Here is a 27,145-nt window from a genome sequence, read left to right as displayed (position 1 = left end):
TACTCAAGTCCTTGTTACACGTTGCAAAAGGAATATAAAAATTCTCAGGGAATTCTTAATATACAGAAAAGGAGAAAAGAAAGTTTCTGGCAGCAAGTGATCACAAGCGCAGAAGGCAAAGACAGTTTCGTGAGATCAGTGATGACGGCTATATAACAAACCTGTTGCCACTTGGGTATTGTACTACAATGTCATGATCCTCATCAATGCCACAAACTGTTCCAGTTGTTGTTAAGGTTTCAAACATGCCATCAGTCCATCCTCCGTGACCATGCTGCAAAGACTGTACAATTTCCAAATCAAGGTCAATGTTTACAAGGTCACCAATTTGCAGCCCACCAGGATTTCTGTTACCGTTTTGCTCACCTGAAATGGAAGAAGAAGAAAATGTTCACATGGCCACGTTAATTTTCCAAGCAATCTAAACAACACAAATTCATTTCTGACACGGAACTGATACCCACAAGACCTCTCCATGTCTATGAAACTGTAGTGGCCAAGAGCTAAAAGGGAGGTAAATATGTTAAAACCCTGAATCTCTGGGTATGGAATTACCTATTTCTCATTGAGTTTTCACGGCAAATAGTGAAAATGGTAAATGATAAATACTTGAGACTGGCTCCAGTATGACCTCTAACAGGGACGGTAACAGCTATGGTTCTAGGCATCAAAACAACTAGCTCTGATAGTTTTGAGGCATCATATACAGAGTGCCATGTACTGACTCAGAGGCTGAAAGATATGCCCAAGGAATTTTTTTATTTTTTTTTTACATTGCATCAGTCCGTGGAATGAGGAGAAGCACTGGCAAAAGACTATCCAAAATGACTAACAATTAAAGTCCTTAACCTTGTAAGTGGGGATATAACTGCAAACAAGAAAACCCACAAATTTTTGTGCAAAAACCTTCTCCCTAAACCACGCCTGCTTTCAAAATACACTTCATAGCAAGAAGTCAAAAGCTGGGGGAAAACAGCATACATCCACATACATCGAGCTGCGTTAACTGATGAGAGAATGAACTTGTAGATCTGCTCGCTGACAGAACAAGAGGATGGTATCTGGTACCATCCACTGAAGAGCAAGAGTGACAACTGCAGAACTCACACAGGTGGAGTTCAACAGCAACATCAGTGGCAAAGGAGAGGGTGAGCCTTTAATAACACTGCTGCCTTAAAGGGGAAAAAAAAGTGTTTCTCCTCTTCCAAGCAAGAAGCAATAATGGAGAAGGGGTCCTCACACTGTAATAAGTAGAAACACGTAGTTTGATGCGCAGAGACAATAACATTCTTTGGAGGGAGACCAATTCCAGAGACCAAAATCCACACCAGATGTTGCAGCACTCAAAGTCTGCAGAGGACAGAATGGTCAAGAAGAGACTACAACGCTGCTTTAGAAGAAACTGCTAAGAGAGGAAACATAGCCATGAATCGATGCTCACGTTCAATAGACTTTGACTTCTATGACCACCCATGTTGTCACAGTGACTTCTCTCTGCCCTGGTCTTTGTTAAAGGACCTATAGACAGAATGCTATTTTGAGTCCGCACCCTTTACCTTTGCAACAAAACACTCAGAACATGGAAACAGCCAATTCTGCAAAGACAAAGTCAAAAAATATTTCTACAGAAAAGCTACTGATAAAGAACTCACTAAATAGAAAACTAATGATTTGAAGACAAACGTTCCAGAGACAGCCATGATTAGACAGGGAAGAAAGAGCAAAACCAGCAAAGATTTATAGAAGTGTTAACTGGAGAAAGGGATATCTGAAGGTTATCTGGTCTGATATTCCACACAAAGATGACCTAGCAACGACCATCTGAGGTCAGCTACGGCTTTGTCTATCTCAGTTCTCAGAAAGCACCCAAGGACTGAGGTTCCACAACCTAAGTAACTTTTTCCAGTGCTACTGTAGGCATTACAGAAAATTTCTTCAATACATGACCTGAACGTCTCAAGTCATACCTTCAGGCTACTACAATTTGTTGTTATACTATTTGCCACAACTGACATTTTGGTATTACCATTTCGCTGAATCCGCAGATGAGGGCTGGGGGAGAAAGGTCCCTCCCACCATAAGCAAAGAGCAGGTTTAAGACCACCTGATGACACTGAACAAGTACAAGTCTATGGGGTCTGATGCCATACACCCCAGGGTCCTGAGGGAACTGGCTGAGGGAGTTGTCAAGCCTCTCTCCTTCATATCTGAAAAGTCCTGGCAGTCAGGCCATGTGGTGACTGGAAAAAGGGAAACATCGCTCCCATTTTTAAAAAGGACCTTGTGAGGCCCAACTTGAGGTCCTGCATCCAGGTCTGGGACCCCCAGCACAAGAAAGATGTGGACCTGTTAGAACGGGTCCAGAGGAGGGTCATGAAGTTGATCAGAGGGCTGGAACACCTCTCCTATGAAGAAAGGCTGAGAGAGCTGGGGATGTTCAGCCTACAGAAGAGAAGGCTCCAAGGAGACCTTATTGCAGCTTTTCAATATTTAAAGGGAGCTTATAAAAAAGATGGAGAGTGACTTTTTGCTCATGCAGACAATTGCAGGACAAGGGGGAACAGTTTTAAACTTCATGAGGGAAAATTCGTATTAGATGTTAGGAGGAAATTCTTCTCTCAGAGGGTGGTGAGACACTGGCACAGGCTGCCCAGAGAAGTTGTGGGTGCCCCATCCCTGGAGGTGTTCAAGGCCAGGTTAGATGAGGCCCTGGGCAACCTGGTCTAGTGGGTGGCATCCCTGCCCGTGGCAGGGGGGCTCAAACTACATGATCTTTAAGATCCCTTCCAACTCAGCCATTCTACAATTCTATGAGCATTTTCAGTCACCCTTCAATTAGTAGTAGACAGCTAGTGGATTATATCTTCACCTCTTCCTTGCCAGACTAAACAAGCCCAGCTATTTCTCCTTGTAAATCATGTCCTCACACTCCCTTAACCACTTTGGCAAACCAACATCAGATGGAACCTCTAGAGTTTCTATTAACCTTTTTTGAACTGAAGGTGCGGAGGGTGAAAGTGTCAACACAAACTGGACACAGCCTCATTACCATTGAGAAGAAAAGGCCGCAAGTTGTGTCAGGGAGGTTTAGGTTGGGTATTAGGAGAAATTTCTTTATTGAGAGGGTTGTGCAGCATTGGAATAGGCTGCCCAGGGAAGTGGTTGAGTCACCATCCCTGGAGGTCTTCAAGAAATGTGTAGATGTAGAACTTAGTAGCATGGTTTAGTGGTGGACATGTTAGTACTAGGTTAAAGGTTGGTCTAGATGTTCTCAGAGGTCTTTTCCAACCTGAATGATTCTGTAATTCTAATATAGCCCCCTATGCAGTTTGCTTTGTTTGCAGTGATGGCATACTGCCATCACATTTGGTATTCACTGCAACACCCGTGTCTTCCTCGGCAAGGCTCCTCACTTAGGAATGCAAAATTTCAAGTCTGTCCTGGTACATAGGGTTATTTTAACCATTCCAACCACTTCTGGTTGAAGTCCATAAGGTCTCCATTCACCGAATTCTTCACTTTCTCAAGATTTCTCTGAATTAAAGCTCTACTTTCCACTACATGGCTCAGCCAATTTGCTGTCACCTGCAGAGTTTCTGAGACTGGATTTGCCTCATCATAAAGGTCACTGAGGAGGTACTGAACAAAATTAGCCTCGGTATTTTGTCCTGACTACATGCTACTCTATTTTAATTAGGCCCCTGCTGGACTATTATTTGTACTCTACTCTAAATAACACAAAGCTTCCAAAATAATTTCCTAGCTTTTAGTGCAAGTACAGATTTAAATTCACAGCATGAACGTATCTGTGAACCATGTTTAGAATACAAATGAAAGGGACAGATGTTCTACCAAAGAGTAAGATTGAGAAGATGGAGGATAACGTGGTTAGAATGATGAACAAAGTTCATTGTCATCCTTTAAGAACAACTTGATAAAGTGGAAGGGAAAGAATTTAAAGCCTCCTACTAACTTCAGTGATCAATATTCATGCACTCAATCATGGTATCACCCCAAAATAAGCTCATGTAGAAAGCACAGACCTGTACTTTTAAAGCATGAACCAAAACGAATACAAGGTATGCATAAGATCCTAGGTTTACCTGTGTGTAATAAAGAACTTATTTCTACTTTTACATTCCCACTTATGTCAGACTCAAGTGACAAAACTAATTTCAAGTACACAAGCAAGATACAAAGATCAGAATAACTTGCATTTTTACTTTCAAACAATTCCTCTACATGACAGTACACAGCTTTCTGGACAACATTATTGGCTTTTTTTGTTTGTTTTATAAAAAAGGCAAACCTTTACTGTTTTTACATTTTTACCATTGCTGTCAAAAAGCAATAGTGCAAAAATCAAAATTTTCTGTAGTGTCCCATTTTATGACCAGATGTTTCACAAAGGAAATTACACATTAAGATAACAGAGAAATTTATGCCAAGTAATCCATAAACTTTATTCCAATTTGCCTGTATTTCAAAAAAAAAAAAAAAAAAAAGGAACATGTGGCAATTATTTTTATTATATATTCCATACATATTTGTAGCCCAGCTAAGACAAGAGGAATATGTCACTGCAATAGCAGATGTGGGAAACTGCAACCAGGTTTTCACAACATATACTAGTATTAGCACAAAATAATAGGTTAAATTATATGTTCAAATGGGTTTGTTTATGGCTGAGTATATGCTACTTTGTTAAACATCTTTGAATATCTAAAGGTCTTAGAAGAATGCACAAATGTTTATCTCCTTAGAAATACAGTGCACAACATGTGACTATTTATTACTCATTCAACATTTAACAGCTCCCTTGCCATCAATTTGGCACATTGATACCAAATAACATTGAGGAAAGAATTACAGTTTATTATTAATGCACAGAAACACTACCATTTACAGTTCACTATGAGGGGGAGTCATTTTAGATTACAGCTGAAAAGAGAAATACACACTACATATGATTAACATGGATCAAAACAAATTTACACTGTCTTCAACTCACCTAACACAGGACAATGGTCCCTGTAGAAAGAGCCTCCTTTTGCATCTTGGACACATTTCAAGTCAGACTAGGGAGAGAGATTAAGGCAACTTTAGTCCTCACTGACTGAGTCTCCAGGTTAACATAAATCAGTGAAACTAGAATTGAAATACACTCAGTTAAGGAAAAGTGAAAATTTATGTGTACAGAAAACACACTGTGAAAGTCACTGATGCAAAAAAGCTCAAATACTTTTGAAGTTGTCAGCCTTGACGTTCTCAAGATTTGAGTAACACTTACCAATACAAACGGCTATAAAGGATACCAAATTTTTAACCCAAAAAGGTATTAAAATAACACATCTCCTTGGCATTGTTTTATATAGTTATCCTTAAAAAAACGCATATGAATACAAGCAAAGAAAGCAAGAAGTAACTGCAGACAGTGCTTGAGGCCACAGCCTTTTCTGTACGGTATTATTTCAGGCTCGCCAGTGCTGTCCCCTCTTCCCAAACATTTTTCTGACATATATTTTAAGAATTTAGAGAATAAAACCTAGCACCTGAATTCTAAAAACCGAACAAGTTCCTGTGAAAAACATACAGAATACAAGGATGTGGGTTTTAATTAAGCTGAACTAAACATGATCATTTAAAGATAAAAGTTCAAAAGCATATGCCTTCAGAAAGATCATTTTATTATGTGAGGGACAGAAGTTTCAAGTGTGATAACCAGCTCCCATTCATAAAGCCAGGGGAGCTCCTGTAATCCTCCCTTCCTCTAGTTCTTTCTCTGTGTAACCCTTTAAGCCAAACGGCTACCATCTGGCATTGCTCCTTACGGATCAATCCTCACTAAACAAAGGGCATTTTGTGTGCATGATGGGCTGGGAAGGAGATTGGAAACCGTCTGTACATGTGTCAGAATATTCTAAGGGAATGGGGGAAGAAATAAAGAAGACAGGCGGCTGCGATCTAATCAACCCAAACTAAGCAAATGTTTTTTATAAATTATTTTTTTCCACACCTAGGATTTAGTGACAGACTGTACTCCTGCAAAAGGATTAAAATAAACTCGAGTCTTCCAAGTCACTGAGGGAGGCATTGATGACCACCCGGCTTCCCTCAGTGACCCGGACCTATGAAGAACGCACCATCACTTTCTGAAAAAACAACAGAAACTGCCAGATTGAAATAATGAGATTTAGCTGCTCTCCAAAGTAGGAGAAAGGAGGAGTCAGCTGGGCAGAGAACAGCCGGCCTGCAGCAGCGTGCTGCCACCCGGTGGGCAGGCCCTGGCTTCAAGTCGGCCAGGGACAAAAGGGCCGCGCTGGCCGTCCCAGATGGCGAGCTGACAGACGACCACAGACCCATAATGGGCCTGGAAGCACTCGGTCCCATCCCCTGAACACAGCCTCCTGGGCCAGGCGACAATCACAGGTGCAGGAGTTGTTTTTCTTTCTTCACAGCATCGACCACAGAGTGCAGGAGGGTCCTACGCAGTTCTCCTTGCAGCCAGGTGACGTTCGGGTGCGTTACAGCAAGCATTAACTTACAGAGCAACAATGGCTAAAAAGCTAACTGCAGAAATAAAATATTCAGTAAAAGGCTAATTACTATCTTGAGGCAGAAATTCTCAGGAAGCAAGTTAGGATACCTTGATTTTTACAGAGTAACACAAAAACTTACAAATCTGCTCTCTCTCTTACTACGCAGCCTGCACCATGCACTATGCAGGCTATTTCTGGAGTATAATGATATACTTGGGTGTGAAACTAAGCTGTAGCTTGATGTCCAGCATCAGCTTTACACTCATCTTCCTTCCAGCAACATGGTGGAGTCTATGTCAGATTACTACGGAGGAAAAGAGTGTGATCTATTACAGAAAAGCGAAGTAATGTGTTCATTTTTAACACGTATGTCTTCACCAAAAAATTGAAAAGGACTCAAAATGCACAGAAAGATGAGGCACTGACAGAGATTAAGGCAGTAAAAAACTCATATATACTGTATTTACAAAGAGTTCCTTTGACAACTTTGTGAACAGCACTACTAGCAAAAGTAACATCAACATAATACAGGCCTTAAAAATAAAACACAACATAACCAACCTTGAAAAAAAAAAATACAGGAGTTTTATGACAGGAAACTGTTCTTATTTGTACTTCAGTACCATGAAAACTGATTGAGCAACTAGAATTGTACTTGTAGCAAACCAGATACTAGTTTTATCAAAATCGGAAAACATGAAAACATGCTTTCTTCTGCCCAGGTCATTTAATTCAAAAATCAGGGGTGGTACTATGGCATCCTCCTCTAGGGACCTCATGGTGAGAGCGCCCCTAGTAAGGAAGGGGCACAAACACACACGAAGCCTGGCCACAGCGAGCTGACACCACATCACCTCATCACCTAGCTTTGCTCCTCACTTGGAAAGTGCTGCTGTATTGTCCTTCAGAGACCTCCACTGGGATTTTTAGAAGAGCCTCAGTCTTGTAGGTGGACTGAAATGGCAGACCGTTTGGAGATTAGGTGTACAAGTGCCAAGGGGAATGTACCAAAAACCAGGAGAATTTGAAATGCAAGATTTAGACTCACTGTGATGTTGTGCACAGAAACAGAAGTAACAGCTGTGAGTCAGGTATAAATACCTGATGGAGACAAATATGCACAGATGAAAACAAAACGTAAGCTTTCATACATTAACTGAATGTAGAAATCATTCAGTGAACTCAGAAAATGGCTCTCTTCTGAGAAAAGAAACAGAAAAACAAGCTGTAGATTTTGTGGAATTTATGTATACTTAGAGAAGAGACAGGAACCCCAGTTAAGCAGAAAATCATTAAAATGAAAACTCAGTGGGTAATGACAGTTTCTGCCTACATCAATCTTCATTCTTTTACCATCTACCTTTGCTGAAAAACTCTGCTTTTCAGCAGTATGTGACTGGATTACATCAAGATCATGATCATCTCAGCCAAATGGGAAATACAGAAAATCTAACAGCTGGCTTTGACTTACTATCCAATTATACCAATGAAAACCCAGCCATTTCATCATCATAAAAACTTCAAGGAATAAAAAAGTGTATTACAGCAATGTCAGCAGATGGTGTAAAAAGGGCCTTCATCTCTGACCTTGAAGAGTAAAACAGTGCCGAAGGAGCAGCTGCCTATTGGAATAATTGAGTTACTCCAATCAACACAAAAGGCCAGCCACCTGAACCAGGGAGGTAAGTTTGCAGATGTAATAAGGAGACCAGGTGTGCTAAGAAAAAGAAGAATGTTTGTGAAATAGCACCTACATCAGCAGTAAATACCAGGACAGAAATTAATACTGACCTGACAGTTAAACCAGCCAGAACCATGCCACAGCTGCAGGTGTTTGAGGTAGGAGGGAACACACCCTTCTAAAGGTCATTTTAAGTCTCAAAACTGAGAAATGCTTTTGGCAAGGAAACATGCCCTCGCAGGTCAAATGAGGAAAGCCAGGGCATGCAGCTTTGTCACTGGATTACAGCAATGAGGGACTGGACAAATCCAGAAGTTCTAGCTAAAAGTTTTAAGAAATGCAGCATTTCAAATTAAATGAACTGAAATCTTTTTCAGTTTCAAGAAGCTGAGAAGAGTGAAAGCAATAAAAGGAGAAATTAGATTAGAGAAATAACTGAAATGATAAAGAGATAGGAGATGTAAAAACAACAGCAACAGCTTCTTACAGAGGACGTCAGAATGCAGACACGTCCTGACTGAATGGTTTACTAAATGGACTGAATGGTAATGGTCTATTGATTATAGGTACTTATAAAAACTTTCCATGTGTAACTTTCTTTGTTTCTAAAGAGGATCATTTTAAATTCACAACTGTCTTCCTTGGAGATTTATATGATAAATTAAAAAAAAATGTAAAATGCATTTCTGTTTAAGGGAAGTATGTTTCTAAGAAACTCACTTATGGAGAGATGAAAAATTTTGCTTGGTTGAGACTACAGGAGAATGAACAGAAATAAAGCCACGTGAAGAGAAGCAAAACAAAGTCGGCTGACAAATGCAAATAAATATACAAGGTATATATGTATACATAAACATCTCACTCCTCTCTCAATTTAAAAACAACTACCCCTACTTTCTAAATTATATTGGAGTCACAGCTTGACAATATATAAAAAAGCCATTGTATTAATAATAGAAATCAACAACTCTATGCTTCCAGCAATGTTCCAGACAAATTCATGGATTACGATAAAATTGACTCTTTGAGCAATTTCACAGCTGCTTGTGAACTGGATTCTTGCTGATCTTTCCTACATTCCTCATTTTTGAAGTACTGGAGGCAATGTAACAGACTGGAGATTTGACTTACATTCTTTGTTATAACTGCAGCAGAAAGAGCATTTCTACATATTTTATAACTCTCACCTGCAATGCCTTGCATGACAAGAGATCTGCCTTGTTAGTATTTTAAAAATGTGCGCTAATAAACCACTCTTAAAATCCTCTAGAGTAATTTAAAGGACTATCCTTTAAACGTAACCCAATAAATACTGACAACTAGAAATTGGGCACCAACCAGGATCAGAAACAAAGTTTAAAAATAACATCAAAAACATAAGGGCCAGGAACCTTATTAGCTTCCCTCATGCACTCAACTATTCAGACTTTTGTGGGAAAAAAAGTACACAAACACAGATGGCTTACAGATTATGGTGACAATGATGGATGATAACTACAGTTACTTCTTTCAGAGGCTACACAGATGAAAGGAAGATCCTCCATAATGAAAAACAAGAGGAGGAGGTTAATCACAGCAAAAAAGGCAAGTGGTATAAAGCAAAGAAATTTAATAGCACAGAAATAATTCCTAAATACTGAAACAGATTTCAGACATTCCTGCTAGAGGAACCATTTTCTTCAGTTTTTATAGCAAAATCATTCTACCAGTTAGTAGTAGAATTATAATGCTTATTGAAAACCAATGGATGTTACATCCTCATGTGCTTCATATGAAGAAATTAAAACTCAAAAAAAAAAGTCCAAAAAGCTAAATTGCAATCTTCTCATTCAATTCTCTAATTTGCAATAAAGAGATTACACTGTATGAAAAGGCTGCATTCATATATTCTTCAAATAGGTAACACAGTTAACAGCTTGGTCTGGCTCTAGAATCTGAATACACATATAGGTATGAAATGCAAGCACTGTTGATAACCATATTAGCCAACTGTACTTGGTTCCTACTATGGATGTAACAAACATGTTTTTCAACCTAACAGTACCATAAAATCAGATTTCAGTTTGGGGATTTGTGGCCTGCATCAGCATGGCAGAAGAAACACCCAGACTTAAATGCTAGACTTCATAAAGACAGACAGGATGCACCCTTGATCACTTCATATGTAAACACAGCAACAGCAAACTCGATTAAAAACTCAAAGGATCTGATCACAAATAAATGGAAGTTTTCAGCCAGCACCTGCTGCCCTACCAGCCAATCCTTGTCTCTCCCACAGAAAAGCTGGCAGGCTGGATAGATTCATTCTGAGGACCAGATGCAGCCTGTCAGCTATCAAATAAGCAACCCTGACTTACGATAATAAGCTGTGTTTCTTTAATCAGCTCCATTTGTGTCTGAGTCAAGTGTTATTCATTTGCAAGTACGGGTCTTTTCCCAGCTGTATTTACATGGGCAAACACTGAGTATTGTTTCCACACTCTCTGAACATTCTTAATCAATTCTTAGGTCCCCAGATAAGTTTGTCCCAATTTTTATATGGACTTTCTGACAGTCTATTAGCCAGCTTTTTGTAACAGTACATAATGAAACATACAAATTGGCACACAACTGATCAGTTATAAAATCTAGCTTTACATGCAAATGCCTGTCACAGATATACAAAATCCTCTCTGTCTGAAGTCAAAACTGCATTTGATGAAAGGGTTTGACAGAGGTAAAAATGAGTGTAGAAATGGATTACAATCAGTTAAGCACTACATACAAGGCCTCAAATTATCCTTTATATATGCATGTACATATAGTATGTATTATCCATTATATGTTATGCATATATATCTAGTTTCGTAAGCAGTTTAACAGCTCTTTTTTGTTAATTATTAAATTGACTGACCAAATATTTCTATTTGTACACATCTTGTGGGGAAAGCTGCCCTTTACTTTTCCATCATCAGCTTGCAGTTGATGTAGTTAATAAAGTATTTGAGAAATATTTAATACTTCCTTATGTGGCAATAGCTTGGCAAAAGAATAGTTTGTTTACAAATAATAAATACATTTTTATTAAGGGAATAACTACTTCAGAACAGAGTATGGCTTATCTTAATGTAGTAGTTCTGGGGTCAATAGTAACATTTAGTGATTCCATAGCATTATATCTCCTATTAGACAGTCCATAAATTTTAACATAACTCTAAAATTGCAACACAAAAATCAGTTGAACTCATTCTGTCTAGGCTTTGGTAATTGTGCTCCTTTTCCACGTGTCACAACCAAATATTAGGGAGAAGACACCAACCATTGCTTTAACAATATTATACTACGTAATACTGTAACCTCCTCCCCCCCCTCCCCTTTTTGCCAGCATTTAAGAAATATTCTTTAGAACTGAAGGGACCAAGAAGGATGTCATTCAATTCGGACTTAATTTTACCCTTAGCATCTTCCTGTTGCAGGCTGAAGAAATAAACTTTCCAAAACATGCATCAGAAAAGCTGACCTGCACTTATTCTTTCTAAACCTGATCTTAAAATAATACATTCACTGCAAAAGTGGTATTTATTATTTTCTTTTTTATTCTGAAAGTATTTTACTTTAAGTGAGGCTAAAAAGTAAATAATTTCACTTTCTGAAAAGCCAACTAGTCATTGTTTAAGATCTTATTACTAATACACATCTGACAAGATGACACCTCACTGTTAAGTTAACATGGTTTTCCTCTGCAGTATCAAACAAAAATCATGCAAAGAAAATGCTAATTAAGATGTTATAAGCAGTTGATAATCGAAGTAACCTTTCCCTGACCCACATTAGGATAAGAAAACTGAGCAACAGAAGGCACTTAGGCTAGAGTCTGACCTATTTTCTCTCTAAAGCTGTAGCAGTAGCCGTCGAAGCTAGGAAACAAAAAACGTAATGCTAAAGCGAATTAAGGTTGTAACGTAATTCCATACCTTCCCACTGCATTGCTCACAAGAGGGTACTGAGTTTCTGATAACTTAAAAACTGCAAATCTTGCAGTAATCACACCAAAATTTGAAGTGAACTTGAGAAAAAATAGGGTCTTTAAAAAGTTCATGAATAAGCTTTTTTCTTTTCTGAATTTCAATTTAAGCACAGCATTAGCACAGTAAGATAATCATGTATGCAACGTAAATATTTACAGACAAAAAGGAGCTCTTAACTTCAAATCACTCCTATGTTTTACTCCCAGATCAGACTTTCCTCCTAATACATATGCATGATCCATACAGCTGTACTCACAATGACCTGACTAATAGCAGCACACTGACAAAGGATATTACAAAAGCAGCAGAATAGCACACGTTATTCTTACCGCCCTTCCCCCTCCAAGCATTTTACCCTTTATGTTCTTTTATACTTACCATGCCCTCAAAGCCAACTCTGTAAAGGTTTTTAGCACCATTGTCCCAAAGAACGTATGCTGCACTATGTGGACTTGACGCACTCCAATCTTGGATTTCAGTTACCTATTTATAAATAAGAAAAGTGTTTATGTAACCAAAAAAACTCAGAAACACGATGTGAACTTAGAATCTTCTTCACCCCCTCAGACAAATTCACAATACAGCAGTTTTACTGAGTTTAATTTAAAAAATCTTATTAAGCTTCATATCTGTTGATACAAGCATTCCCTAGGTGTCTTAATAAGCCTAAGTATGTACTTTGTAAATCCATCTTTCTTCCATATATTTGGTAGATAACCTAGCTACATAAGTACAAAACGAAATCAGCACCGTAAACATTTATTTTTATGATGCTTTGACATGTTCTTACTAGAATTAGTGTTGCACTAAGAAAAACAGGATGAAAACTGTTTTAATTGCTCCAATTTGTCTGTATAACCTGCATTAGCCTGGTGGCAGTAGCAGAGACAAGGTTTTACTTCCTGAGCCAATTTGTTTAACAGCAGGACAAAAGAAGGGAAGTGAAAAGGACTTTCCCTGACATTTCTGAAGTCATGAGGCCATGCAGCAAGTTCTTAGACCGCTTCTATTACTCAAAGAATCAACTTCCGGAATTTGCCTTTATTCTTAGCTTTATTTATTTGAAAACTGTTTCTGCTTTTTGCTTTTCCTAGTTTATATCCATCATGAAGACACTTTATATGCATTTATACATGTCTTCAGCTTGCAAATAGTCCCACTAATTCTAGTTTAGTACATCACACAGACAACACAGGCTAGGACTCATTTTGCAAGGTTTCAGAGATTTCAAAACATCCTGCAAAATTCATAGCAAGGGGTAAATAAATCAAGATGAAAATAAAGATACATCTGAATACCCTTTGCTTTAAGAGATTTATATTATTTCCTCTCAATAAAATTGAAAATGATATCCTCAGAGGTCCTAAAGCTTCTATACACATCTAGGATATAAAATAGACTAACTATTTTATTCAGAACTTCTCACTTTATTTGAAAGGCTTCTTAAGGATACTAAACATGAACAAAAACATCAGTTCACCCAGACAGAAGAGCATCCAATTCTCACTCAATAATATCTCGTGTATGGTGATAAGTCATTGCATATCTTACCACAACCTGCTTTACGTTCATACTTATAACGAACTCTCATTAGTTCTCAAGTTAAATCTACATTGTTGCTAATCTTAATCTTAGCAAAATTTTCCGTGTCTTTCCATGCAATCCAATTTTCCATAAATTGAATTATTTTTATCATACAACTGTACCAAAAGCTCGCAATGTCCTAAAACGAAAAAGCTTTCATTTTACATCAGAAAAGTCTCTCTCTATAGATTATTAGACGAAAAACAAAAAAATCAGGGTGCAAGCACTTAAAGCCAAGACCAAGAGATTAACAAATGTGGTAACCCACAAGCAATCAGACCACAGAACGCAGGAGTGACCAGAAAGGGCTATGCTCGAGAACTGTTTTTACATCATCTCTCCAGTAACACTAAATATACTCCAGATCTTGATGTTATAAGGCTGTCTTAGGACAGCCAAGACAAGTTTCTAAAGAAAATTGTAAAAAAGTAAATTTAAAGTGAACTTCTCATACTGTACATCCCCTCCTAAGTGCTTGAGCATTACAGAGCAAGATTCGGAAATGACTAAGAAACTAAAGTACTGACTTTTACGGTGATCTATCTTCTCTTCAGTAAGAAAGGTCATTGAGATCATTACATGAACATGCAGAAATGCATCTTTTTATTTAAACTAGTTTTATTTTTATTTTTATTTTTTTTACCTTTCCCCTACGGCCATTGCCACCGTCTTGATCTTCCCATTGCCAGTCAACTCCTCGCACCACCCTGGCACCTGCAAAGATTCCTCTTGCTGTAATTTTCTTTGATTTACGGCGAGACTCCAGCAATACCCTGAAGTTATTAAAAAAAACAAACAACCACCCAAAAATGTCAAGATAATAAAGAAAGTCCAAGAATCCTTCGGGGGTAGAAAAGAAGGTAACCATCTTGAAATAAAAATAACTGCATAAATGCACATTTCATCACCACCATTAAATTCCCAACTTGAACAGCAGACCACAAGTCTGCTTTATTATATATATTTATTATATATATATTTATATATAAATATAATATATATTATATATTTTTATTCTAATTATATATTATTATATATTATATATTATATTATATTATATATTTTCATTCTAATTTCTTCCCCAAACTTCCTACTACCAACAACCTGTAACTATCTGCATATAGATTTGTACTCATATTATTTAAATATTAAAATCAGTAAAGAAACATACAGACTCACATAACAACATATTCCTGTTTCTCTCAGATGCACCCTACGCCAACATTACTTTTCTGCAACTCCATTTTTATTTGGAATTATGCTATTAAGTGTAGGAATTATGCTATTAAGTGGAGTAACTACATCTCTTTCCCCTTCACGTCTCAGACTTTCTCTACATAGTACTAATTGCAAATGTTGGCAAATTTCATTCAATATATCAGCATTTATTTTTTCGACCTTATTTTTGTCATAACACACTATCTGCCTAAAGCAAAACTCTTCTTTTCTTCAGACTTAGACAGAAGTGACATAGATAAGCCAAAATAGGACTGCTAGTGGGAACTTACAAATAGAAATAGAAACATTTTCTTGAATTTTTGGTCATCTCAAAAGCCACTAGTTTGTATGCAACCTGACTAACTTCTTATTTCATGCCACGAGAATGTTGCCAGACAAAAGTATTCAGCTGAAATTCTGAACATTTCCTGACCTCTTCAGGAACTATAACACTCCCCTGCTCAACTTTAAAGATCCACCAGATGGCAGACAAGGAAAAAGTTAAACTGTTAAAATCAATGCAAAGAGCGTATGAAAATATTAGCAATTTTTACCTAATATAAAAGGGTGAGAGAAAACACAGGGATATGTTGTTTATAGTAGCATTTTAGAAATACCTCAACATCTACAAAACTGAGACAAAAGCCAGCATGTATTACTTTAGTATGCAGTCCATGGTATTCCAGATATCAGAATAAAATAGGTAGAGCTCATGCTTTCCTTCATCCAAACGTAAGATGCATCTTGTCATTTTTCCTATGAGCTATCCCTCAAACTCCCTAGTACGGCTTTGCCCTTTTCTCCTCCCTCTTTGCCCTCTTCTCCTCCCTGATTAAGTTAAACTTAATCATTTTTTTCTCATCTAAGTTTTACCCAATAGAAACAGCTCCTTGGCAGATAAAGCTACCTTCCACTAAGAGTTGCAAGATAGATATGAATGGGAGTAAACAAAGACGGAGAGAAAGCAACAAGATGCAGAAGATTTCTGGCAATTCTATACACTGCACGCTATCTCCAAAACTAGGCTTAACACACCATAAGAGACCACCTAAAAACTACAGAGGAAACTTCAGCTAGAAAGGAAATGAAAAAGTCCGGCAAGCATTCTCAGAAGCAATTGAATTTATTTTTCTTACACGGGAGTAAAACAGATTTTTATTTTATTACCTAGTCCTTATTCATCACACCAAGCCAGAACTTTCTACTCTTGGATCAAACTTCTATGTCTTGTTCTGCATTAGAACTTTATGACTCAGGTACTAAGCTTATGCTATCTATTTGGTAACTACTGGCATGAATCTCAAAAAACTAGAAGTTACTTTTTGATTAAGCCACTGACAAGGGCGTTTTTGCCATAGTTAAAACTCGAAAGCAAGCATCTGAAAAAATAAACACAGCCCCTACACGACACTAAATGAGAACCCAGTCTGTGTGCTCCAACCGCTCCTCACAACTACAAACGTGCTGATAAAAGCACACCATTAAATTACAACTTATTTGTAAACCTTACCTCACCAAGAAGAAAAACAATGTTCTGCCTTACACGTCACATTCAACTGCATATCACATCTACATAAGAGGCTTCCAAGGACATAATGAGAGTATTTTGGAGAGTTTTCACACAGGTGATACCACAACATGTAGCCATTACATAGTATTTAATGTAGCTCTTGAAGTATTTAGTAACAGGCAACCATCACTGTTCTCACGCATCCAGTCAATAAATCATGATAGAAAGGGGCTCTGGATTTAGACAAGTCACTTAAAGTCAAAGAACATTAGAACAGCTATGTAAGAACAAACTAAAAGCCATTTTTTTCCCCACAGTTCTTCTCCAGGAGACTCAAGTAACAGATGCTCAAGAAAATAACATTAAAAACAAGGGTAGAATGACCCTTCACAGCATCTCTTCTCTGCTTTCAGTAATGAACAGTGAGTTCAATTTGGTGGTTTTGTCTCCAGACCCCTATGTTCTTCACAGTCCACAACGAGGAAATTACTCTTTGATCTGTCTACACCATTTTTGAACCTAATTCAACTTTCACATTCAGGAATTTGCTGACAAATAATGTTGTGATTATACATTGTGTAAAGCTATTTGCCTTCGTTTTAAACCTGCTATATAACAACACAAGAATTAGGAAGCATGCAATGAGGTTAAAAGATCCTGAATAATCAATCAAATCCTAACTTCTCTATCTGCTCCATTCTTTCTAGTTTTTCTTGTTTTCCAAACTCAAAAGATCTGTCCTATCTAAAATCCCTCACAAAGAGGCAGAACCAGTAACTGAGTTTATACCTCAAGACAATACCTTACCCAATCCAAGTTTCAATAACCAAACCTGCAGAAGTTAACCACAATGAAATGTACCCTACTTAGCTTCATGGGGAAAAGAAAATTACCTTTCACTTCCCGGTGTGGTAATTCTGTAAAAACGATGCCTCAAGTGATGTTTGTCCCCATGATAACAAACTGTGCACAAGTCATAATTTGTGCATTCTGCACATTTCCATCGGATGCCAATGATAGGTTGCTGTCGACAAGTATCACACATAGTCCCATCATGCTTGATACCTGTTAAAAAACAAGAAAAATAAAAAAAGACCAACAACATTGGTACCTTGTAACACAGATTTCTGTTGTGCACGATTATAATCTGAAGCCATACATTAGAAAGTGACCAATAAAGAAAGCCTGACAGCGACACCATATTAGTCCATATGAATTAGTGAAAAAAATCACTGACTTTGCATGAAATATTCTATCTTCTTTTCCTCTTCTCTCAAATTTTGAGCTATGCTTGGGTTTTTTTCCATCTATACAAGTACTCAGAGATCATCTTAGGACAAAGAAAATGAGGACTCATTTAACTACAAGTTAAAGGGTCAGAAATGCGTATACAGAAATATATAGGAAATCTGGAATTTTATTTCTGGATTAAGACTATCCTTAAGTCACTACCTTGCATAACAAAGACTGCTGAGTTCAATACTGCATGACAGTTTGAAAATCACTGGCTTATTTTACTTTGTACAGTGGAAAAGCTAAGAGGTCATCTCTACGCTTTTGCCCGTAAGACAAAAAAAATCAAGCTCTCTTAGGTAGGTGTCATTAGATTCATGGAAATCTGTTACCATTTTTGAAGTGTTTTCCTGTTCTACATGTTGCTTTTTTCAAAAAGAATCTGCCAAAGGCACACCAGATATAAGGCACTGGCATATGTCCCTCTCATCCTCCCGCAAAAGCCAGGTTCTCAGGTTTGTAACTCTTGCAGAATTGCCAAGCTCCAGCAGACTGAAAGTGATCAGCCACAGACACTTTCAGTCCATGCATTCTGACTACAATGAAAAGCCACGAGCTTAAAAAAAAGAATAAAAATCAAATTCTGCTCCTTTGGAAAAATCTGAGCAATAGAAGGGACAAGCACTGGTATGCGGTACCTAGCACAAGACAAAACTGAGCACTAAAGGTTTGGAGTAATATGCCTTTATCCCAATTACTCACCCATAAAAAAAAAAAAGATCTCTGAAATTAATGAGTAAAGAAAGTGGTTTTTATCCACTCCAGGAGGGATGCTTTTGGAAATGATGGCCAGATTCACCACAAACCTATTAGTCATTTGTGCCCAACAGCTGAGCCATCAGCACTGAAGAAAAATCAACAGCTGGAGAGGCAAAACTGAAGGAAATGCCTTCTCAGCTGACTATTTCACAGACTCATGCAATGTCTGAGGCTAGAAGTAACCTCTGGAGATCGTCTAGTCCAACCTCCACTCAAAGCAGGGTAAATCAGATCCACTGGCCGAGGACCATGCCTACTCAGGTTTCGAGCATCTCCAAGAACAACCTGTCCTAGCATGTGATCATCGCGGTAGCAAACGTGTTTCTTCTCATGCTTCAGTGGAAATTGCTGCATTTCAGTTTGTGCCCAATGCCTCTTGCCCTGTCACTTCACACCACTGAGAATGCGTGACCCCGACTTCTTTATGACCTCCGTCAGGTATTCACGCACGCTGACAGAACCCCCCTAAGCCCTCTCTCCTCCAGGCTAACCACCACCAGATCCCCATGCCTCTCCTCGTCTCTGATGCCTCAAGATCACTTCAAACACCGCTGTGGCCCTCCCCATGACCCAGTCGGTGTGCCCACGTCCCTGTGGTGCTGGGGAGCCCAGAACCAGACCCAGCTCTCCAGGGGTGCCCTGAGCAACTCCCTCAGCCCGCCGGCAGCACTCGGCCTAACGGAGCCAGGTCGCTGTCAGCATTCACTGCCAACACGGTGTGCTGCCGGCTCCTGGTCACTTTGCTGTCCACCAGGACCCTCAGGGGTCCTGCAAAGCTGCTTTCCAACCAGTACTGGTGCAGGGATTATTCCTCCCCAGGTGCAGGATCAGGCATCTCCCTTCACTGGATTCCATGAAATTCCTACCAGCCCGTTTCTCCAGCCCGGCCAGGCCCCTCCAAACGACAGCACAATCATCTGGTGTATCTCATGCACTGTTTCTCCTAACCAAGAGGGCTTCTCACTCCATCTTCTTTCAGCCTCGATTATAAAGGGCCTCATGATTACAGACCTTCCTGACGCACGACCATTGGAATAAAAGAGTAGGGCTGGAAAAGGCAACACATTTGGAGCAAAAGCTGCACAGAGCACCACAGAGATCTGAGCAGTACTTCAGGGTGGCTGAAGATAGCCTTCGGTGACAACAAAAACCCTGAAACTGCTGACGTTATGCTAAACGATAGCTGTAATTGCTGGAGCAGTTCATGACTGAGGCAGGATCCGTTCCTTGACCACAAATTCTGTGGTGAAATTTTGGAAGTCTGACACAGTTCCTATAACCCGTGATGTTACTTGCTGACTCCAGCTGCCAGACGACACTTTGTATACCATACTCATTCTTTTCAGCTCTCCTTTTATATTTAAAGAATACTTACTGCCTCCTAGCAACATCTGAAAATGTAAATTTTTCTACAAAACAAGAACTTCAAAATCACCCATGCACGTTTTCCTTCCCTAACACCATCCATGACCCCGCTCCCCACATGGAGGAAGCTATCTTTCCTGCTCAGTACGCTGAGACTTTGATGTCTGCTATCTGTTGACAACTGCAGCAGTCAAAAAGATCATATTTACTGTGATCTTGGGATGGCTGCCTCACTGCTATGACTTCTACTGGACCATTACACTATTTCTGGCAGTCTTCAACAGCAGATGCATTAAAGAGACTCAGACTGGTTACTACTTTGTTGCCCTGATTCAAGAGTCTCACTAGCTATGATGCCTGGGGTTGTGGGGTTGAGTGATGGCATGTGCTTTTGTTTAAAAAAATGGATTGCTAAGTCAATCAGTATTTCAAATACAGAGCAGTTGTGCATATTTGGAAAAAATTTAACAGTTGCTGAACTTCAGGGAAGACAGTTTGCCAAGGATCACATTTATTCTGGATGTAAAAGAACCGAGGAATTGAGTGCCTGCAAGATCCTTAAATTTGTCCAAGCACCAAGAAGGGAGGCAACAAAGAAGTATAATCAGGAGCCCTGTAACACAGAACTAGACCATCCCGCAGTGAACTTAAATAGAAAGTAAACATTTCAAGCCAGTGAGGCAAAAGTTAGCTTTCCTAAGAAAGACCAAGAAAAAAAAAAATATACAGAGACGTTTGATTCAAATGTCACTTGACGACAGTGCTTGGGACTTAGAAGAGATCAGTGCGTATCTGTATTTGGAGTCTCTGACTGACAGGTTTACACGTTTAATGTCACAGACCCCTAAAAAGCACCCAGACAGGTTCAGCCTTTCTTCCCCCTTTCCCTGATACTGATACGTCTGACCACTGCATCAGCGATCCGGAGAGAGAAGCAGGCTGGAAGGCCTCTGGTGACAGTGAACTAAGCTGTAGTTTTAAACTTCATCCACTAAAAAATAAATTGAAACACTGTGCTACTACTAAGCCATAAAATGTGATAGCTAAACTCTTACTCGTATCTCTTATACAAACAAAATGCCACTACGCTTAAATCAATAATAAATTTTAAAGAAAGTTGAAAGACTAATTTAACTTGAGCTAGGCAGCAAAGAGGTACGTGAGCCTGGTGGGCTGACCTTGGCCGGCTGCCATACACCCACACGGACAAACTCTCACTCCCCTCTCCAGCAGGTCAGGAAAAGAAAGCAAGGAGAAAAAGCTCACGGGTGGAGACATCGGCAGGGAGGTCGCCAACCAACCACCAGCAAAGGAAAAACAGACTCGACCTGGGGAAAATTTCATGTATTGCCTGTTAAAAACAGAGCAGTACGGTGAGAAACAAGGCCGGCAGTACCTTGCCCCCGTGTACCCCTCTCGCCAGGCTCCTCCTCACGCCTTCACTCCCTCCTCCACCCTGAAGAGCTCCCCTCTGCTGCCCCTTCCTCCTCACACCTCTCCATGCACAATTCAGCAAACGTGACGATGAAACATAAATCAATCTATTTGCCAAAACTTAGGAGCTGATGCTGACACTACACACATTTCGGGGGAGGGAAGGAGAGAGGCACTCCTTCAGACTCGCTCTGGTCTACCCCAACGGACTGAATGCTCAACCAGCACTAGGATCACATCTTTCAGTCCAATTTCATCAAAAAATAAACCTGTTTGCATGCTCTACAACTTCCCTGGGAGGTGAAACGAAGCACAGCTCAGCAGGAACAGGATCCAGCAGACTGGATCATGCGTAGGCTCTGAAGCCGAGCTGGAATTCTGGATCAATCACAGACTGCTTCTGCTCCTCAAAGAAAGGCTGTGAAACACAAACTTTGCAAAGCTTCTATTCAGAAAGAGTGCTTTAATTAAATCACTGGAATATGTTAAAGCGCCATAAAGACTTCAGGTTCCAAACGCCAGCACTACAGCTGGTCAGCTACAAACTAGAAGAGAATTTTAGCTCTGTAAAATGAGATAATGCAAAAATCAAACCTCCAAATATTCTTCCCAGTTTAAGAGCAAAATATTTCAAAACAAATGTTTCCTATCATCCTTCATAGTGAACCAAAAAAAAAACAATGAACTAAGTACGAGAAGGGCACTTTCACCATGCCTACCTACTTTTAAACACCTGGCATTTCCTAACGTCCCTCCAATGTTAGTACACTGTAAAATCCAGTATTCCTTATCTCAGCTTGGCAACAACATTTTCACTATTTGCATTTCAAATCAGTTTCCTGCCTTTGTGTCTCTGCCACAGTCACCTTCTTTGGATTACCTAGGCCACAATTCCTGTCACCACTTCTTAATATAGCAATTTTACAGCCTTTATATACACGTGCTTTTAAAACCCATGGTTGCTCTTAAAGCCATAAAATGTAACGGAAGCTTTGTTGTTCAGCTTGCTCCTTGAATTTCTTAGGAATCTCTCCTTTGCACCAAAGACATTTTCAAAGGTGGCAATATACAACTATCCACCCAAAGAACATTTTAACATCTCCATACCACTCACTGTTATGCACAGAAGTCAGTGGTGATTTAAATTAGCTTTCAAAACCAACAAAACCCAATGGACTCATCGTTCTCTACAGAACTCAAGCCCAAATCCTTTCATATAATGGCAATACTACCATCAGGCAAGAGATGCCATGAACTCCTTATAAAATCAATTAATTTACAACCCAATTTACAAAGCTGTAGGAGTGCTTTGTTCTTCCCATCCTTCCACCCCAGATAATTTTGACACCGTGGCGAGACTTCGGGCAAACTGAAAACAAAGGATTCTTAGACATCAGCCAAATTCAGCCAAACTGTGTGAAAACCCCATTCAGTGTCCCCACCAACACAACTCATCTGTTAATCATCATGTTTGGCAGCAGCTAGCTAGCCAATCCCTACATGCAGGCGATGCCAGACTTGCCATAGCGTGCGCCCCAAGATAAGCGAGGAGGGAGAGGGTTATTGTGCGGGAGACATGGGGGAAGGGCAGGAAGAACAAAGGACACGTTCATATCAAACAGGCTTCACACGTTCCCCTGCCCAAACTATTGGATTTTTAGCTGTGTGGGGTTCTGTAAGTATTAACCAACAGCCACCAAGCAGAATCCTTACCAAGACCCAATTTAAGTGCCCCAATTTACACCTGATGTGTTAAAAGACCAAATATATATTATATTATTATATTATAAATAAATTATCCAATGTGCTATACGCTTTAAAATGTTCTGACGTTTATGATTTCATGATGATCTGTGTAACTCTTGAGGTTACAGCAGAACAGAGGCACAGAAATACAAGCACAGAAAGCCACTGAGACCTTCAGCAGGTAACACCTACATTTTTAACCCTGGCAGAGTACAGCACACACAGTTTCCCAAGCTGCAGCACACTTGCTCGCAGGATAATTTCACATCAGTATTTCATTTCCTGACCCCAGCTCCTCCACCAACTCCCCTTACTCAAGCACAAGTGGGTAAATATTTTACGCAGGAAAATGACATTGCTACTTTGAACCAAACACATAAAAGAGGAAACGGATGCCAAACAAGTTTTTGCCTCAGCTTTGCAGAAGACACATCCTCACAAAGAGAGTAAGCACAAAGTTTCTGTAATGATCATGAGCAGTAAGTGAACGTGGTCGGAGGTGCTCTTTGCAAACCTGCTGCTGTATAGCCTTCCCTCCTAGATACACAGCTCGCTCCTATACACTTAATCCTTCCAATTTGAGACAGAGATATAGTTTCTGTTCAACAACTCCGAAAAATAATCCTTTTCTTCTTCCACAACACTATCAGGAAGTGGGGGCTCTCAAGACTCCCCCGGATCTCTCTTTAGATCCTGGCAACAGGCTTCCTTACAAAAACACCAGGATTTATTATGCAAGTATCAGGTCAACCACACTGCACTGCATCCCACCATTTACTCCATTTAGGAGCCCACCATGCAAGTTCTAACTGAGATTTCCTTTCTTTTCGGATTCTTAGAGCAACTGAGAGGAATTAAATAACTATCCTGCTAAAGAAATGCTGAGCAATGTATATATGATCACCAATACTAATACAACTCACTGAAAACCAAAACCAAACCTCCTACCAGCAATCGGTTGCTACCCAGATGAACACACCCGGAGGAAACAGCTAACAGATACTTCACATAAACCACCGATGAGATTTTATTTTAACAAAAACAGTCCTAAAGTGTTTGCCCTAACACCTCTTGAGTTTCATAAGAAGTTAACATAGTCTTGCAATATAGCTAATAGCCTGGTAATAAAAGTCATTAGAAAGCAACAGCAGAAGGACATCACTGAGTCTGTGAACCATTGTTCTGGCACCAAACCAAACACACGTATATACACACATACACGTATGAAAATTCAGGGTGTTTTTGTTTTTTATTAAAACAAGCTTCATCCATTACGTCTGCAAGACACTTGGTTCCTGACGCATCATCCTGACTGTTTCTGACTGCACGTGCCTCAAACTCACCAAAGCAGCAACTCTGACTGCAAGGACTGCTTTTAAGAGCCTATAATCAAGCCTGGTTTTGAATACCTAATAAGAAGAATTCCCAACAATAAACAATCTAATTTTGCCTTCTCCTGATGTATTTTTTTCCCCTCAGTATACACTTGAAACCGTGTTATGACTCTAAAGCAGGGCCGACTTTTTTTCCTAGTGTTAAACTGTAAGAGCCAGGTTTGATTTAACACCATGCAAACCGAGAACGTCATATTTTATAACATTTCCTTGCTGAACAGCATTATGAGCAATGCTACAATTATGAATTCCTGCCACCCACTTTTCCTGTTATTACTTGGATCAAAACAATCCAAATGACCCTAGAAATACTTTCAAATGATCATCCAAAGTCAGAGTCCCTTAAACTAAACAAGTGATAGCCACTATTGTGGAGAAAAGTAAATACTAAAAGGCTGAAAACTACAGAAGGGAAGTGATTTGCCCAAGAATACAAAGTGAATCCTGTGGTAAAACCAAGATTTCAGTCCAAATGGACAGCATCATAACCCCTTGCATTTTCCACTAGGCTACAGTGCTTCCTTATCACTTTTTGTTACTAGTACTTTATAGATTTTTACTCTTCTGCTCTCAAGGGAACTGTGACCTGAAAAGTAACTCCCTCTAGCAAAAAGCAAGCCCGGGTAGCTCCATGCAGTTCTGCAAGGATGATCCACCCTCTGGCCAAAAACCTGGAGAAATACCAGTTGCGAAGCCTGAAAACAGCAACATTTATGAGTTACCCCCAAAGCAATATACATAATGCTACCTGAAGCAGAAGTTAAAATTCTAATGCTAAAGTATAAACACAACCAAAAAACAGAAGGAATAAAGAAGCAAAAAAATCAAGGTGTAAAAATAAGTGTTAAGCATACATTGCCAGATGCAGCTAACTACACCATCAGCTTGCAAGCCAGCGAAGCAGAGCTGGAATAATGAGCACGTAAGGCTCATATTCAACATTTATGCATTTAAGCAGAAGTAGTCCCACTGGTTTCTACAAGACATCAAATGCAGGGAAAGTTTCAAAGCATGAACACCTGCAAGACACGGATCCACAACCTGAAAGACTACTCTTTGCTTCCCATCCAAAAATCCATTCCCAAAAGCTTTTCAGCTCAAGTTTTAACAGCATCTGCATTTCCGAAACAACAGCAATACCAACCAGGAAGCCAGGGGAGAGGAAGGCATCCAGCCACAGAAAAATGAAATCCATCTCAAAGGATCACCGTTAAAATCAACGTATGTTTTTTTTTTTCTTAGCAACATTTTTTGCAATTAATTAGAATTAATCCCATGATCCCTGCCTCTTCAGAAGTCTGTTAGCTCCCATTCATCGCTATAATCTTCTAACCTGTAATACAACACGCAGCTGGCTCAAAGATGGTCTCTCCTCTCCATCGTATTTCAGATGAAAGACATGTTATAAAAGCAGAACATCCAAGCACCCCAACAAATCCGACCAAGCACCTTGCTACTGAGGAAACCCTACTGGGCCTGATACCACCTGAGCATATTTCTGGGGGAACGAAATGACATTATTTTTGAGTTTTCGCTGTGAGAACAGGTGCTAAGAGGGATGTTTCCCTGCGGTGTTTGCCACGCTACCACTGCCGCATAACGCCAGTGCGGATCCCAGCCCATTGTCCAACCTGGCGGTGTTCAAATCATAAATATCGAGCAGCCGAGGCGTTACAGGAGGGAATAAGGGCTTTATTCCTTTCTTCCCCAGTACCTTTGCTATCCTGCAGCAGCTCTGGCAACGCGGAAGAAAGGCAACAGGCCGACAGCAAGTCAAAACAATATTTCAACCCCTTGTTTAAGGCAACCCCTAGCAAAAAGGCGCGACGGCTCGAAAGGGATTTCCCATCACCCTTTTACCAAACGGCTCTAAAACACAAACTCAAGAAGGGGAAAGGGGGGGGGGGGGGGGGGGGGGGGTTGTAAATACCAAACCAGCGCCGAAACGGCCCGGGACACGCGGACGGACACCCAGGGAGCCGCTCACCGGTGGGCGCGCTGTCCAGGATGCGGAGGTCGTACGCCCCGGAGCAGCGGTAGTTGGCGGCGGTGCCGTTGTCCCACACCACCACCACCTCCTCGGGGCTCTCGAAGCTGCGCACGGTGCCCACGTGGCCCTCGCCGCCGTCCTGCTTCCCCCACTTCCAGTCGGGGCCCCGCACCACCCGGGCGCCGACGCCCTCCACCATCACGCGGTTGTTCCGCGAGCTGCTCATCCCGGCGGCGGGGCGGCCGCAGGAGGAGGGGGGGGGGGGGGGGGAGGACCCCTCCGGGCTACCTGCGGGGGACCTCCGCTCTCCTCCCCGCTACCCCGCTACGGGCCGGCCGCCGCCCGCCGCTGCATCCGGGCACTGCCACCGCCGCGGCCCCGCCGAGCCCGGCGGCGGCCGCCAGCCCCCGGCCCCGCCTCGCCGCCCCGCACATGCGCCGCCGCCCGCTCCGTCTCCGCGCAGCCGCGGCGCCGCCTGCGGGGCCCGGAGGGGAGGCGGGAGCGGAATGGCCGCCGCCGCGGCGCGGCTGGCGCTGAGGTGGTTTGGGAGGCGGCCCTGCTGGAGCCGGGGTTCCCAAACGTCCCTCCTCCTCCTCGTGTCGCCTCTCCTCTCGCCTCAGCAATT

The 27,145-nt window shown here is 40.6% G+C and overlaps 1 protein-coding gene across 3 annotated transcripts in view; it reads right to left on the bottom strand.

Annotated features, from left to right (window-relative positions):
- The window catches only part of MIB1 (MIB E3 ubiquitin protein ligase 1), an 82,198-nt gene extending 55,258 nt beyond the window's left edge, over positions 1-26,940 (bottom strand). For 2 of the 3 annotated variants that reach the window (XM_035564092.2, XM_035564094.2), the window contains exons 1-6: positions 26,518-26,915; positions 17,433-17,604; positions 14,455-14,584; positions 12,606-12,710; positions 5,012-5,078; positions 162-366 (exon numbers count right to left, since the gene is read on the bottom strand). In XM_035564092.2, the coding sequence (XP_035419985.1) occupies positions 162-366; positions 5,012-5,078; positions 12,606-12,710; positions 14,455-14,584; positions 17,433-17,604; positions 26,518-26,746 (908 nt within the window). In that variant the 5' untranslated portion in view covers positions 26,747-26,915. Of the gene's footprint in view, positions 1-161; positions 367-5,011; positions 5,079-12,605; positions 12,711-14,454; positions 14,585-17,432; positions 17,605-26,517 lie in introns of all 3 variants that reach the window. The other variant, XM_035564091.2, reaches the window with a different exon arrangement.
- Between the last annotated feature and the right edge of the window lie 205 nt (positions 26,941-27,145).

This window comes from Cygnus atratus, chromosome 2 (genome assembly GCF_013377495.2).
Source record: "Cygnus atratus isolate AKBS03 ecotype Queensland, Australia chromosome 2, CAtr_DNAZoo_HiC_assembly, whole genome shotgun sequence".
NCBI lineage: Eukaryota > Metazoa > Chordata > Aves > Anseriformes > Anatidae > Cygnus > Cygnus atratus.
This window is presented reverse-complemented; position numbering and strand designations above follow the sequence as displayed.